This window comes from Lampetra fluviatilis, chromosome 64 (genome assembly GCF_964198595.1).
Source record: "Lampetra fluviatilis chromosome 64, kcLamFluv1.1, whole genome shotgun sequence".
NCBI classification, from domain to species: Eukaryota; Metazoa; Chordata; class Hyperoartia; order Petromyzontiformes; family Petromyzontidae; genus Lampetra; species Lampetra fluviatilis.
The window spans coordinates 7,028,537-7,041,090 of NC_136338.1; the positions used below are offsets into that span (position 1 = coordinate 7,028,537).

General features: G+C 58.4%; 1 protein-coding gene across 5 annotated transcripts in view; it reads right to left on the bottom strand.

Annotated features, from left to right (window-relative positions):
* Positions 1–12,554, bottom strand: part of NADSYN1 (NAD synthetase 1) — a 138,545-nt gene that overhangs the window by 35,283 nt on the left and 90,708 nt on the right. For all 5 annotated transcript variants that reach the window (XR_013640538.1, XR_013640539.1, XM_078882223.1 and 2 more), the window contains 9 exons: positions 12,338–12,426; positions 11,924–12,041; positions 9,912–10,043; positions 9,629–9,703; positions 9,349–9,473; positions 2,836–2,884; positions 2,622–2,724; positions 702–870; positions 442–577 (listed from right to left, as the gene is read on the bottom strand). Coding sequence is in view for 3 of the 5 variants with exons in the window: in XM_078882223.1 (XP_078738349.1) it covers positions 442–577; positions 702–870; positions 2,622–2,724; positions 2,836–2,884; positions 9,349–9,473; positions 9,629–9,703; positions 9,912–10,043; positions 11,924–12,041; positions 12,338–12,426 (996 nt within the window). In the remaining 2 variants the exon portion in view is untranslated. The remainder of the gene's footprint in view (positions 1–441; positions 578–701; positions 871–2,621; positions 2,725–2,835; positions 2,885–9,348; positions 9,474–9,628; positions 9,704–9,911; positions 10,044–11,923; positions 12,042–12,337; positions 12,427–12,554) is intronic.

A 12,554-nucleotide genomic window follows, 5' to 3' on the forward strand; every position in this document is an offset into this window, starting at 1 on the left:
AGTCGCCCTCCAACAACAACGGAGGGCGGAGGAGAGACGCTCACCACAACGAGCGGAGCGCCGGGTGGCTAAAGCACAGCAAGTTGGCACAGTAGGGGGCACAGGTGGTGCATCAGCCAGTCATCTCGGTCATCTCGATCAGTCGACCCGTGGCACCTGGGTTTGCCCCGTGATCTGCCAGCGGGCATTCGACACTTCACGTGGCCTCAAGGTGCACATGGCCTGGCACAAGCGTCGTGGTGACGTCACCGCCACTTAGTGGCGAATGGCGGTTGTTGTTGTTGAGTCTGCGTGTAAGTCTGCGTGTGAGTCTCCATGTGGGTCTTTGTGTGGCTCTCCGTGTGGGTCTCCATGTGAGTCTCCGTGTGAGTCTCCGTGTGGGTCTCCGTGTGAGTCTGCGTGCGAGTCTGCGTGTGGGTGTCAGCGTGCATCTCTAGTCACCTGGACGTTCTGCAAGGCGAGGTTTTCCCGGGCGCTGCCCCCGTGGGCAAGGAAACGCGGAGTCAACCCCGTGGCCACGCGCAGCACAGAGACCACAGCCTGCACGGCCGCGTCGATACACACACCCAGGTGGTGGCTGTGTCACACACACACACAGCCATCACTACACACGCCCAAGTGGTGGCTGATCGAGCTCCGATCGAGCCGTGACCAAGCAGCCGACCGAGCAGCTGATTGAGGAGTGCCAGCGCAGGCCTCACCTGCCGATCTGCGCTGCGAGCTGGGAGGCACGCCGCTTGGTGTCGCCGGAGGAGTTCTCGCTGCCCATGTAGCAGGTGGTGAAAAGTAGCCCGCACAGCCGCTCGGGCTCCCACGCCGCGTAGTCGGCGTCGCCCAGCAGACGTCGCGCATCGCCCATCACCTGAGTGTCTGCATGCACACACCCACTCGTTCATTCACCCACTCGCCCACTCGCACACCCACTCGTTCATTCATCCACTTGCTCACCCACTCGTTCATTCACCCACTTGCTCACACGCTCACCCACTCGCCCACTCACACCCACTCGTTCATTCACCCACTCGCCCACTCACTCACCCACACACCCACTCGTTCAATCACCCACTCGCCCACTCACACACCCACTCGTTCATTCACCCACACACCCACTCGTTCACTCACCCACTTGCTCACCCACACACCCACTCGTTCATTCACCCACTTGCTCACCCACACACCCACTCGCTCACCCACTCGTTCATTCACCCACTGGCTCACCCACCCACCCACTCGTTCATTCACCCACTTGCTCACCCACACACCCACTCGTTCATTCACCCACTTGCTCACCCACACACCCACTCGCTCACCCACTCGTTAATTCACCCACTTGCTCACCCACACACCCACTCGTTCATTCACCCACTCGCTCACCCACTCGTTCATTCACCCACTTGCTCACCCACACACCATCTCGTTCATTCACCCACTCGCTCACCCACTCGTTCATTCACCCACTTGCTCACCCACACACCCACTCGTTCATTCACCCACTCACTCGTTCATTCACCCACTTGCTCACCCACACACCCACTCGTTCATTCACCCACTCGCTCACCCACTCGTTCATTCACCCACATGCTCACCCACACACCCACTCGTTCATTCACCCACTTTCTCACCCACACACCCACTCGTTCATTCACCCACTTGCTCACCCACACACCCACTCGTTCATTCACCCACTCGCTCACCCACTCGCTCATTCACCCACTTGCTCACACGCTCACTCACTCGCCCACTCGTTCATTCACCCACTCGCCCACTCACTCACCCATTCTAAATTGAACAATTTTTATTTTACCAGGTAAGGCCCCACTGAGCTATCACAAATCGTAGCTCAAAGAAGTGGCTTATTATTATCGTCACGTGGAAATTCATAGCAGCAGCCAAATAACTCTAAACGCGTGGTGACGTCGATTCTAAATGTGGAGGGAAACACCGGAAGGCCCAGAGAAAACTCCACGCGACCACCACGGGGCGAGAAGGGCTGGGTGCAGATGCAGCACTTGTAAAAAATAAAAAATAAATTACATATATTACATATAAAACATAGGGGGAACATAGACATGGAGTAGAGAGAGAGGGGATAGAGAGAGAGAGGGGGGGGGGGGTAGAGAGAGGGGATAGAGAGAGGGGATAGAGAGAGAGGGAAGGGGTAAGGAGAGCAGAGCGTGAAATCTTTTGTGAATCTTTCATTTAAAAAGGGGGGGGGGGAGGTTTACATAAAGCAAAGCGTTAGAAAAACAAAAAGCGAAATCATGAACGAAGCAAAGTGCCGACTACACCGAGCATCTTCTTGCTTCCTCTGATCGTAAAAAAAAAAGAGAGAGAGACCCGCAAACTCTAAATATACAGCAGCAGCAGGCGTCGTCAGGGTCGGGATCGGTCCCACGACCTCCTGCACACCAGGCGAGGTGGTTAACATCTCCTGGCCACCGCGGCACCCGTGCGCCCGCTCACCCGGTCGATCGTCTACCGCTAACTACCGACGGTTACTGACGCTGCGATCTCCACTCGCGGATTCACTCCGGCAAGAACACGCTGGGCGTGGGGAAGCGCTGGATCGAGCCGTCACACAGCGGCGCCAACGTCCACGCCAGCGGGTGCAGGGCACTCACTGCCCTGCAGGGCGGCCCGGCACACGAGGCGGCACATGGAGTAGACGATGCAGGCGGTGGCCGCCGAGTCGATGCCTCCGCTCAGCGGCAGGAAGAACCCTCCCTGCAAGCGCCACGCAAGCACCACACAATCACCGCACGATCACCGTATGATCATCGCACAGGGGAAGCTGTGAGAGGGGAAGCTGTGTGGAGTGTGGCTATGCGGAGTCACCTGGTTGCTCCTCCGCAGGTAGTCCCAGAGCCAGCAGGCGGGGCCCAGGCTGCAAGACAGAACGTGGAGTAAAGGCGCAGGCCTGCAACAGCCGACTCACTACGGACTATTTGCATTCAGTTTGTTGTCCTCCACCTCCCCCCGCACCACCGATTAGCATGGTTGGCTAACGTACACAAAGAAGTTCAACGTACGGTATGCTGGTGGTGGTGATGGTGGTGATAATGATGATGGTGGTGATGTTGAGGACGCGGCCGTCTGGATGGAAGTGGAGTGAGTCCAACTGAGTCGCAGACGTTGTCTTGGGAGCAACACGTTTATTAACTAATTTGCACAGCGTACTCCTAGGGCTATTAACACGACACCCTCTCGGGTGGTGATCACCCAACTAACCACGCTACGGCGGAACTAGACACGGTTCTGCTATCCCGGTCCGGACCGCGAGCTGGGTCCCGGACCGCGTGGCTGGAGGCTTCTTCAAGCTTGACGTGGATCTCCTGCCTCTCCAACAGGAAGAACCCCGAGCCCCTCACGGGGCCCCCCCTTATATGGGGCCGGGCTAGGGCCGGCTCCGCCTCTCGCCCCGCCCACCTTCTCGGACTCTCTCGCCCCCTTGCCCGAAGGCTCTCGAGAGTTCTTCCCGGACCACGTGACCACCCTTTGGCCCCCTCCACCGGTGGCCCCCCTCCAGTATCATCCGGTCATGTGTCCCCAGGTCAGCCAGAGTATCGTGCCCCCAATGTAACCCCAGCTGGTTGACGCTCTCTCGCTCTCTCTCAACGGGAGCCCGCACCACACGCTTAGCCAGCGCTCACCCAAGCCCCCACTAGGGCTGGTACTACACCCCGTGTGTCCGGGGTGTACACACAACAGTAGATGTCCCGCCGTGGCCTCGCAGGCCCAGCACCACACGGTGACATTCCCAGTCACTACAGAAGCGCGGGGAGCTGATGGATGTAAGCGTGGGGGGCTGATGGATGGAATCTTGAGGGGCTGATGGATGGAAGGAAGGGGGACTGATGGATGTAAGCGTGGGGGGCTGATGGATGTAAGCGTGGGGGGCTGATGGATGGAAGGGGGACTGATGGATGTAAGCGTGGGGGACTGATGGATGTAAGCGTGGGGAGCTGATGGATGCAAGCGTGGGGGGCTGATTGATGTAAGCGTGGGGGGCTGATGGATGTAAGCGTGGGGGGCTGATGGATGTAAGCGTGGGGGGCTGATGGATGTAAGCGTGGGGAGCTGATGGATGTAAGCGTGGGGGGCTGATGGATGGAAGGAAGGGGGACTGATGGATGTAAGAGTGGGGGACTGATGGATGTAAGCGTGGGGAGCTGATGGATGTAAGCGTGGGGGGCTGATGGATGTAAGCATGGGGGGCTGATGGATGTAAGCGTGGGGGGCTGATGGATGTAAGCGTGGGGAGCTGATGGATGTAAGCGTGGGGGGCTGATGGATGGAAGCGTGGGGGGCTGATGGATGTAAGCGTGGGGGGCTGATGGATGTAAGCGTGGGGGGCTGATGGATGGAAGCGTGGGGAGCTGATGGATGTAAGCGTGGGGAGCTGATGGATGGAAGCGTGGGGGACTGATGGATGTAAGCGTGGGGAGCTGATGGATGGAAGCGTGGGGGGCTGATGGATGTAAGCGTGGGGGGCTGATGGATGTAAGCGTGGGGGGGCTGATGGATGGAAGGAAGGGGGACTGATGGATGTAAGCGTGGGGGACTGATGGATGTAAGCGTGGGGAGCTGATGGATGTAAGCGTGGGGGGCTGATTGATGGAAGCATGGGAGGCTGATGGATGTAAGCGTGGGGGGCTGATGGATGTAAGCGTGGGGGGCTGATGGATGAAAGCGTGGGGGGCTGATGGATGTAAGCGTGGGGGCTGATTGATGGAAGCATGGGAGGCTGATGGATGTAAGCGTGGGGGGCTGATGGATGGAATCTTGAGGGGCTGATGGATGGAAGGAAGGGGGACTGATGGATGTAAGCGTGGGGGGCTGATGGATGTAAGCGTGGGGGGCTGATGGATGGAAGGGGGACTGATGGATGTAAGCGTGGGGGACTGATGGATGTAAGCGTGGGGAGCTGATGGATGCAAGCGTGGGGGGCTGATTGATGTAAGCGTGGGGGGCTGATGGATGTAAGCGTGGGGGGCTGATGGATGTAAGCGTGGGGGGCTGATGGATGTAAGCGTGGGGGGCTGATGGATGTAAGCGTGGGGGGCTGATGGATGTAAGCGTGGGGAGCTGATGGATGTAAGCGTGGGGGGCTGATGGATGTAAGCGTGGGGGGCTGATGGATGTAAGCGTGGGGGGCTGATGGATGTAAGCGTGGGGGGCTGATGGATGTAAGCGTGGGGGGCTGATGGATGGAAGCGTGGGGAGCTGATGGATGTAAGCGTGGGGAGCTGATGGATGTAAGCGTGGGGGACTGATGGATGTAAGCGTGGGGAGCTGCTGGATGGAAGCGTGGGGGGCTGATGGATGTAAGCGTGGGGGGCTGATGGATGTAAGCGTGGGGGGCTGATGGATGGAAGGAAGGGGGACTGATGGATGTAAGCGTGGGGGATTGATGGATGTAAGCGTGGGGAGCTGATGGATGTAAGCGTGGGGGGCTGATTGATGGAAGCATGGGAGGCTGATGGATGTAAGCGTGGGGGGCTGATGGATGTAAGCGTGGGGGGCTGATGGATGGAAGCGTGGGGGGCTGATGGATGTAAGCGTGGGGGCTGATTGATGGAAGCATGGGAGGCTGATGGATGTAAGCGTGGGGGGCTGATGGATGTAAGCGTGGGGGGCTGATGGATGTAAGCGTGGGGGGCTGATGGATGGAAGGAAGGGGGGCTGATGGATGTAAGCGTGGGGGGCTGATGGATGGAAGGAAGGGAGGCTGATGGATGTAAGCGTGGGGGGCTGATGGATGTAAGCATGGGGGGCTGATGGATGGAGGCATGGGGGGCTGATGGATGTAAGCATGGGGAGCTGATGGATGTAAGCGTGGGGGGCAGATGGATGTAAGCGTGGGGGGCTGATGGATGGAAGGAAGGGGGGCTGATGGATATAAGCGTGGGGGGCTGATGGATGTAAGCGTGGGGGGCTGATGGATGTAAGCGTGGGGGGCTGATGGATGGAAGGAAGGGGGGCTGATGGATGTAAGCGTAGGGGGCTGATGGATGGAAGAGAGGCTGATGGATGTAAGGGTGGGGGGCTGATGGATGTAAGCGTGGGGGGCTGATGGATGTAAGCGTGGGGGGCTGATGGATGGAAGGGGGGCTGATGGATGTAAGCGTGGGGGGCTGATGGATTTAAGCGTGGGGGGCTGATGGATGTAAGCGTGGGGGGCTGATGGATGGAAGGAAGGGGGGCTGATGGATGGAAAGAAGGGGGGCTGATGGATGGAAGCATGGGAGGCTGATGGATGTAAGCGTGGGGGGCTGATGGATGTAAGCGTGGGGGGCTGATGGATGGAAGCGTGGGGGGCTGATGGATGTAAGCGTGGGGGGCTGATTGATGGAAGCATGGGAGGCTGATGGATGGAAGGAAGGGGGGCTGATGGATGTAAGCGTGGGGGGCTGATGGATGGAAGGGAGGCTGATGGATGTAAGCGTGGGGGGCTGATGGATGTAAGCGTGGGGGGCTGATGGATGTAAGCGTGGGGGGCTGATGGATGGAAGCGTGGGGGGCTGATGGATGGAAGGGGGGCTGATGGATGTAAGCGTGGGGGGCTGATGGATGGAAGGGAGGCTGATGGATGTAAGCGTGGGGGGCTGATGGATGTAAGCGTGGGGGGCTGATGGATGTAAGCGTGGGGGGCTGATGGATGGAAGGGGGACTGATGGATGTAAGCGTGGGGGGCTGATGGATGGAAGGAAGGGAGGCTGATGGATGTAAGCGTGGGGGGCTGATGGATGTAAGCGTGGGGGGCTGATGGATGTAAGCGTGGGGGGCTGATGGATGGAAGGGGGGCTGATGGATGTAAGCGTGGGGGGCTGATGGATGTAAGCGTGGGGGGCTGATGGATGTAAGCGTGGGGGGCTGATGGATGGAAGGAAGGGGGGCTGATGGATGGAAAGAAGGGGGGCTGATGGATGGAAGCATGGGAGGCTGTTGGATGTAAGCGTGGGGGGCTGATGGATGTAAGCGTGGGGGGCTGATGGATGTAAGCGTGGGGGGCTGATGGATGTAAGCATGGGGAGCTGATGGATGTAAGCGTGGGGGGCTGATGGATGTAAGCGTGGGGGGCTGATGGATGGAAGCGTGGGGGGCTGATGGATGGAAGCGTGGGGGGCTGATGGATGGAAGAGGGGCTGATGGATGTAAGCGTGGGGGGCTGATGGATGGAAGGGAGGGAGGCTGATGGATGTAAGCGTGGGGGGCTGATGGATGTAAGCGTGGGGGGCTGATGGATGTAAGCGTGGGGGGCTGATGGATGGAAGGGGGGCTAATGGATGTAAGCGTGGGGGGCAGATGGATGTAAGCGTGAGGGGCTGATGGATGTAAGCGTAGGGGGCTGATGGATGTAAGCGTGGGGGGCTGATGGATGGAAGGAAGGGGGGCTGATGGATGGAAGCATGGGAGGCTGATGGATGTAAGCGTGGGGGGCTGATGGATGTAAGCGTGGGGGGCTGATGGATGGAAGCGTGGGGGGCTGATGGATGTAAGCGTGGGGGGCTGATTGATGGAAGCATGGGAGGCTGATGGATGTAAGCGTGGGGGGCTGATGGATGTAAGCGTGGGGGGCTGATGAATGTAAGCGTGGGGGGCTGATGGATGGAAGAAAGGGGGGCTGATGGATGTAAGCGTGGGGGGCTGATGGATGGAAGCATGGAGGGCTGATGGATGTTAGCATGGGGAGCTGATGGATGTAAGCGTGGGGGGCTGATGGATGTAAGTGTGGGGGGCTGATGGATGTAAGCGTGGGGGGCTGATGGATGGAAGGAAGGGAGGCTGATGGATGTAAGCGTGGGGGCTGATGGATGTAAGCGTGGGGGGCTGATGGATGTAAGCGTGGGGGGCTGATAGATGTAAGCGTGGGGGGCTGATGGATGGAAGAAAGGGGGGCTGATGGATGTAAGCGTGGGGGGCTGATGGATGGAAGCATGGGCGGCTGATGGATGGAAGCATGGGGAGCTGATGGATGTAAGCGTGGGGGGCTGATGGATGTAAGCGTGGGGGGCTGATGGATGGAAGGGGGGCTGATGGATGTAAGCGTGGGGGGCTGATGGATGGAAGGAAGGGAGGCTGATGGATGTAAGCGTGGGGGCTGATGGATGTAAGCGTGGGGGCTGATGGATGTAAGCGTGGGGGGCTGATGGATGGAAGCGTGGGGGGCTGATGGATGTAAGCGTGGGGGGCAGATTGATGGAAGCATGGGAGGCTGATGGATGTAAGCGTGGGGGCTGATGGATGTAAGCGTGGGGGGCTGATGGATGGAAGCGTGGGGGGCTGATGGATGTAAGCGTGGGGGGCTGATTGATGGAAGCATGGGAGGCTGATGGATGTAAGTGCGGGGGGCTGATGGATGTAAGCGCGGGGGGCTGATGGATGTAAGCGTGGGGGGCTGATGGATGGAAGGCAGGGGGGCTGATGGATGTAAGCGTGGGGGGCTGATGGATGTAAGCATGGGGGGCTGATGGATGTAAGCATGGGGGGCTGATGGATGTAAGCATGGGGAGCTGATGAATGTAAGCGTGGGGGGCTGATGGATGGAAGGAAGGGGGGCTGATGGATGTAAGCGTGGGGGCTGATGGATGTAAGCGTGGGGGCTGATGGATGTAAGCGTGGGGGGCTGATGGATGGAAGCGTGGGGGGCTGATGGATGTAAGCGTGGGGGGCTGATGGATGTAAGCATGGGAGGCTGATGGATGTAAGCGTGGGGGCTGATGGATGTAAGCGTGGGGGGCTGATGGATGGAAGCGTGGGGGGCTGATGGATGTAAGCGTGGGGGGCTGATTGATGGAAGCATGGGAGGCTGATGGATGTAAGCGTGGGGGGCTGATGGATGTAAGCGTGGGGGGCTGATGGATGTAAGTGTGGGGGGCTGATGGATGGAAGGAAGGGGGGCTGATGGATGTAAGCGTGGGGGGCTGATGGATGTAAGCATGGGGGGCTGATGGATGTAAGCATGGGGGGCTGATGGATGTAAGCGTGGGGAGCTGATGGATGTAAGCGTGGGGGGCTGATGGATGGAAGGAAGGGGGGCTGATGGATGTAAGCGTGGGGGGCTGATGGATGGAAGGAAGGGAGGCTGATGGATGTAAGCGTGGGGGGCTGATGGATTTAAGCGTGGGGGGCTGATGGATGTAAGCGTGGGGGGCTGATGGATGGAAGGGGGGCTGATGGATGTAAGCGTGGGGGGCTGATGGATGTAAGCGTGGGGGGCTGATGGATGTAAGCGTGGGGGGCTGATGGATGGAAGGAAGGGGGGCTGATGGATGGAAGGAAGGGGGGCTGATGGATGTAAGCGTGGGGCTGCTCAGGCGTCGGAGGAGGCTTCGGAGTAGGCCTCACCTGATCTCCTCCTCCGCCGAGTGGTAGCACCACTCGAGGTAGGGGCTGGGGGTCACCGTGAGGTCATCGTGCGAGGAGAGCGCAAAGGGGACGCGGACGCGCGGGTAGCGCCCGCTCCGCGCCGCCTGCACACAAACACAAAAGGTTCCTCGACCACCACCACCACCGCCACCACCGCCGCCGCCCGTCCAACCGTAGCCTCGGCACACGGCAGCGGGGGAGGGGAGGGGGGAGAAGCGGTGTCGGTGAGGGTGGTCGGCGCCGCCGTTGCGCCACTCACGGCCAGGTTCCTGGAGGACCTCTCCCCGCGGTAGCTGCGAACGTCCTCCAGGTCCACGATGGCCGTGATCACCTCCTGCGCTCCCGGGTGCACACAAGCACGCACACATGCACACACGCACACGCAAGCACACATGCACACACGCAAGCACACATGCACATGCACGCACGCACACGCAAGCACGGGTCCCCGTGAAGCCCACACGCTGCTGGGGTGGTGGGTGGTGGGTGGGTGGTGGGCGGTAGGCACCGGGTGGTGGGTGGTAGTGAGTAGCGCCGCTCACCGTATCGTCGAGTGAGAACTGTGATCCCTGCGCCAGCAGCCTCCCGTTGACGGCGATCATGGCACAGCCGTCGTAGTAGAGGCGGTCTCCATCGCAGCCTTTCTGGTTGGAGAAGACGTAGACGCCACCGCTCTGCACGCACGGGCACAAGTCCACTCTGTTCTGTCGCCCAACGAGGCTGCTTCTTGTTGATGTGGTTGTTGATGTGATTGTTGATGTGGTTGTAGTTTTTGTGGTTGTTGTTGTGGTTGTTGATGTGGTTGTTGTTGTGGTTTTTGTGGTTGTCGTGGTTGTTGTAGTTTCTGTGATTGTTGTGGTTTTTGTCGTTGTTTTTGTGGTTGTTGATGTGGTTGTTGTTGTAATTGTTGTGGTTGTTGTTGTGGTTGTTGTTGTTCTAATCACCAGCGAAACGTCACCAGCTACTCGAATCGTAATCGCTGTTGTGGGTTTAACTCTCCAACACACGGCAACCGGTTAGTGATGGAGTGGTAACGAATTGGCCACGTGTTGTTTACGTCACAAGCCCCTTGCTGATAATTATTGGCTGTGCCATCGGGTAGTGTCGAGTTTAACAACACATTCATATTTACGCCATCTAACCCACCAAAAAACCCCCATATGGATTACTAGCTTGTTTGCCCGTCCATGGATGGGTGTATATTGCAGTAAATCAGACAAATTAAATATAAAAATTGTTCAACTCATGATTATTAATTAGGGGGGGGGGGGTTGCCCTATGTGGAGTGACGTCACCCGCTCATGATGATTGGGGAGGGATGCGGCATGTGGAGTGACGTCACCCGCTCATGATTATTAATGAGGGGAGGGGTACGGCATGTGCAGTGACGTCACCCGCTCATGATTATTAATGAGGGGAGGAGTGCGGCATGTGGAGTGATGCAGTAAATCTGAAATATTCAACAGAAAAATTGATCAGCTCATGATTACAGTGGCAGTGCCTTTCTATAGTATTGTGGTGAGTCTGTGGTGTGAGGCTGTGGTGAGTCTGTGGTGAGTCTGTGGTGAGTCTGTGGTGTGAGTCTGTGGTGAGTCTGTGGTGAGTCTGTGGTGAGTCTGTGTGGTGAGTCTGTGGTGAGTCTGTGGTGTGAGTCTGTGGTGAGTCTGTGGTGAGTCTGTGGTGTGAGTCTGTGGTGAGTCTGTGGTGCGAGTCTGTGGTGAGTCTGTGTGGTGAGTCTGTGGTGTGAGTCTGTGGTGAGTCTGTGGTGAGTCTGTGGTGTGAGTCTGTGGTGTGAGGCTGTGGTGAGTCTGTGGTGAGTCTGTGGTGAATCTGTGGTGTGAGTCTGTGGTGAGTCTGTGGTGTGAGTCTGTGGTGAGTCTGTGGTGAGTATGTGTGGTGAGTCTGTGGTGAGTCTGTGGTGAGTCTGTGGTGGGTATGTGGTGTGAGTCTGTGGTGAGTCTGTGGTGAGTCTGTGGTGCGAGTCTGTGATTATTCTGTGGTGAATCTGTGGTGTGAGTCTGTGGTGAGTCTGTGGTGAGTCTGTGGTGAGTCTGTGGTGTGAGTCTGTGGTGATTCTGTGGTGAGTCTGTGGTGTGAGTCTGTGGTGAGTCTGTGATGAGTCTGTGGTGATTCTGTGGTGAGTCTGTGGTGTGAGTCTGTGGTGAGTCTGTGGTGTGAGTCTGTGGTGAGTCTGTGGTGAGTCTGTGGTGTGAGTCTGTGGTGAGTCTGTGATGAGTCTGTGGTGATTCTGTGGTGTGAGTCTGTGGTGAGTCTGTGGTGTGAGTCTGTGTGGTGAGTCTGTGGTGTGAGTCTGTGGTGAGTCTGTGGTGAGTCTGTGGTGTGAGTCTGTGGTGAGTCTGTGGTGTGAGTCTGTGGTGAGTCTGTGGTGAGTCTGTGGTGTGAGTCTGTGGTGAGTCTGTGGTGAGTCTGTGGTGTGAGTCTGTGGTGAGTCTGTGGTGAGTCTGTGGTGTGAGTCTGTGGTGTAAGTCTGTGGTGAGTCTGTGGTGAGTCTGTGGTGTGAGTCTGTGGTGAGTGTGTGGTGTGAGTCTGCCACCTTGGTGGTGGCCGACCTCACGAGGTCGACTCGCACGTGAGCCTTGCGCAGCTCGTGGTGGCTACCGGAGCCGTTGGTGAAGATCTCCACCCCGTCCAGACCCATAGCCACGTGGGGACTGCAGCACGCACACAGCACCACCACCACCACAACCAATATCACCACCACAACTCCCACCACCACCAACACCGCTACCACCACCACAACCGCTACCACCACCACCGTCACCACCACCGCCACAACCACCAATACCACCACCACCGATACTACCACCACCACCAATACCGCCACCACCAACCACCAATACCGCCACCACCACCGCCGCCACAACCACCGATACCACCACAACTAACACCACCGCCACCACCGCCACAACCACTGATAACACGCCCCCCCTCCCCTTTGTTTTGCTACCTGTGGGGGGCCCAGAGCTCCTCGCAGCTCTCGCTGCCGATGCAGGTGTCCAGCGTGGCGAGCACGGCGTCACCCAGCGGCACCGTCACCTGGCGCGGTCAACCCCCACAGCCGCCGGCACCGATCGTCACCGGCGGGCCCAGCTTCCAGACTCTCGCTCAGGAGGCTCAACAGGCGGAGGGGGGGGGGGGCGATGTCGCTGCTGCTGCTGCGGCGA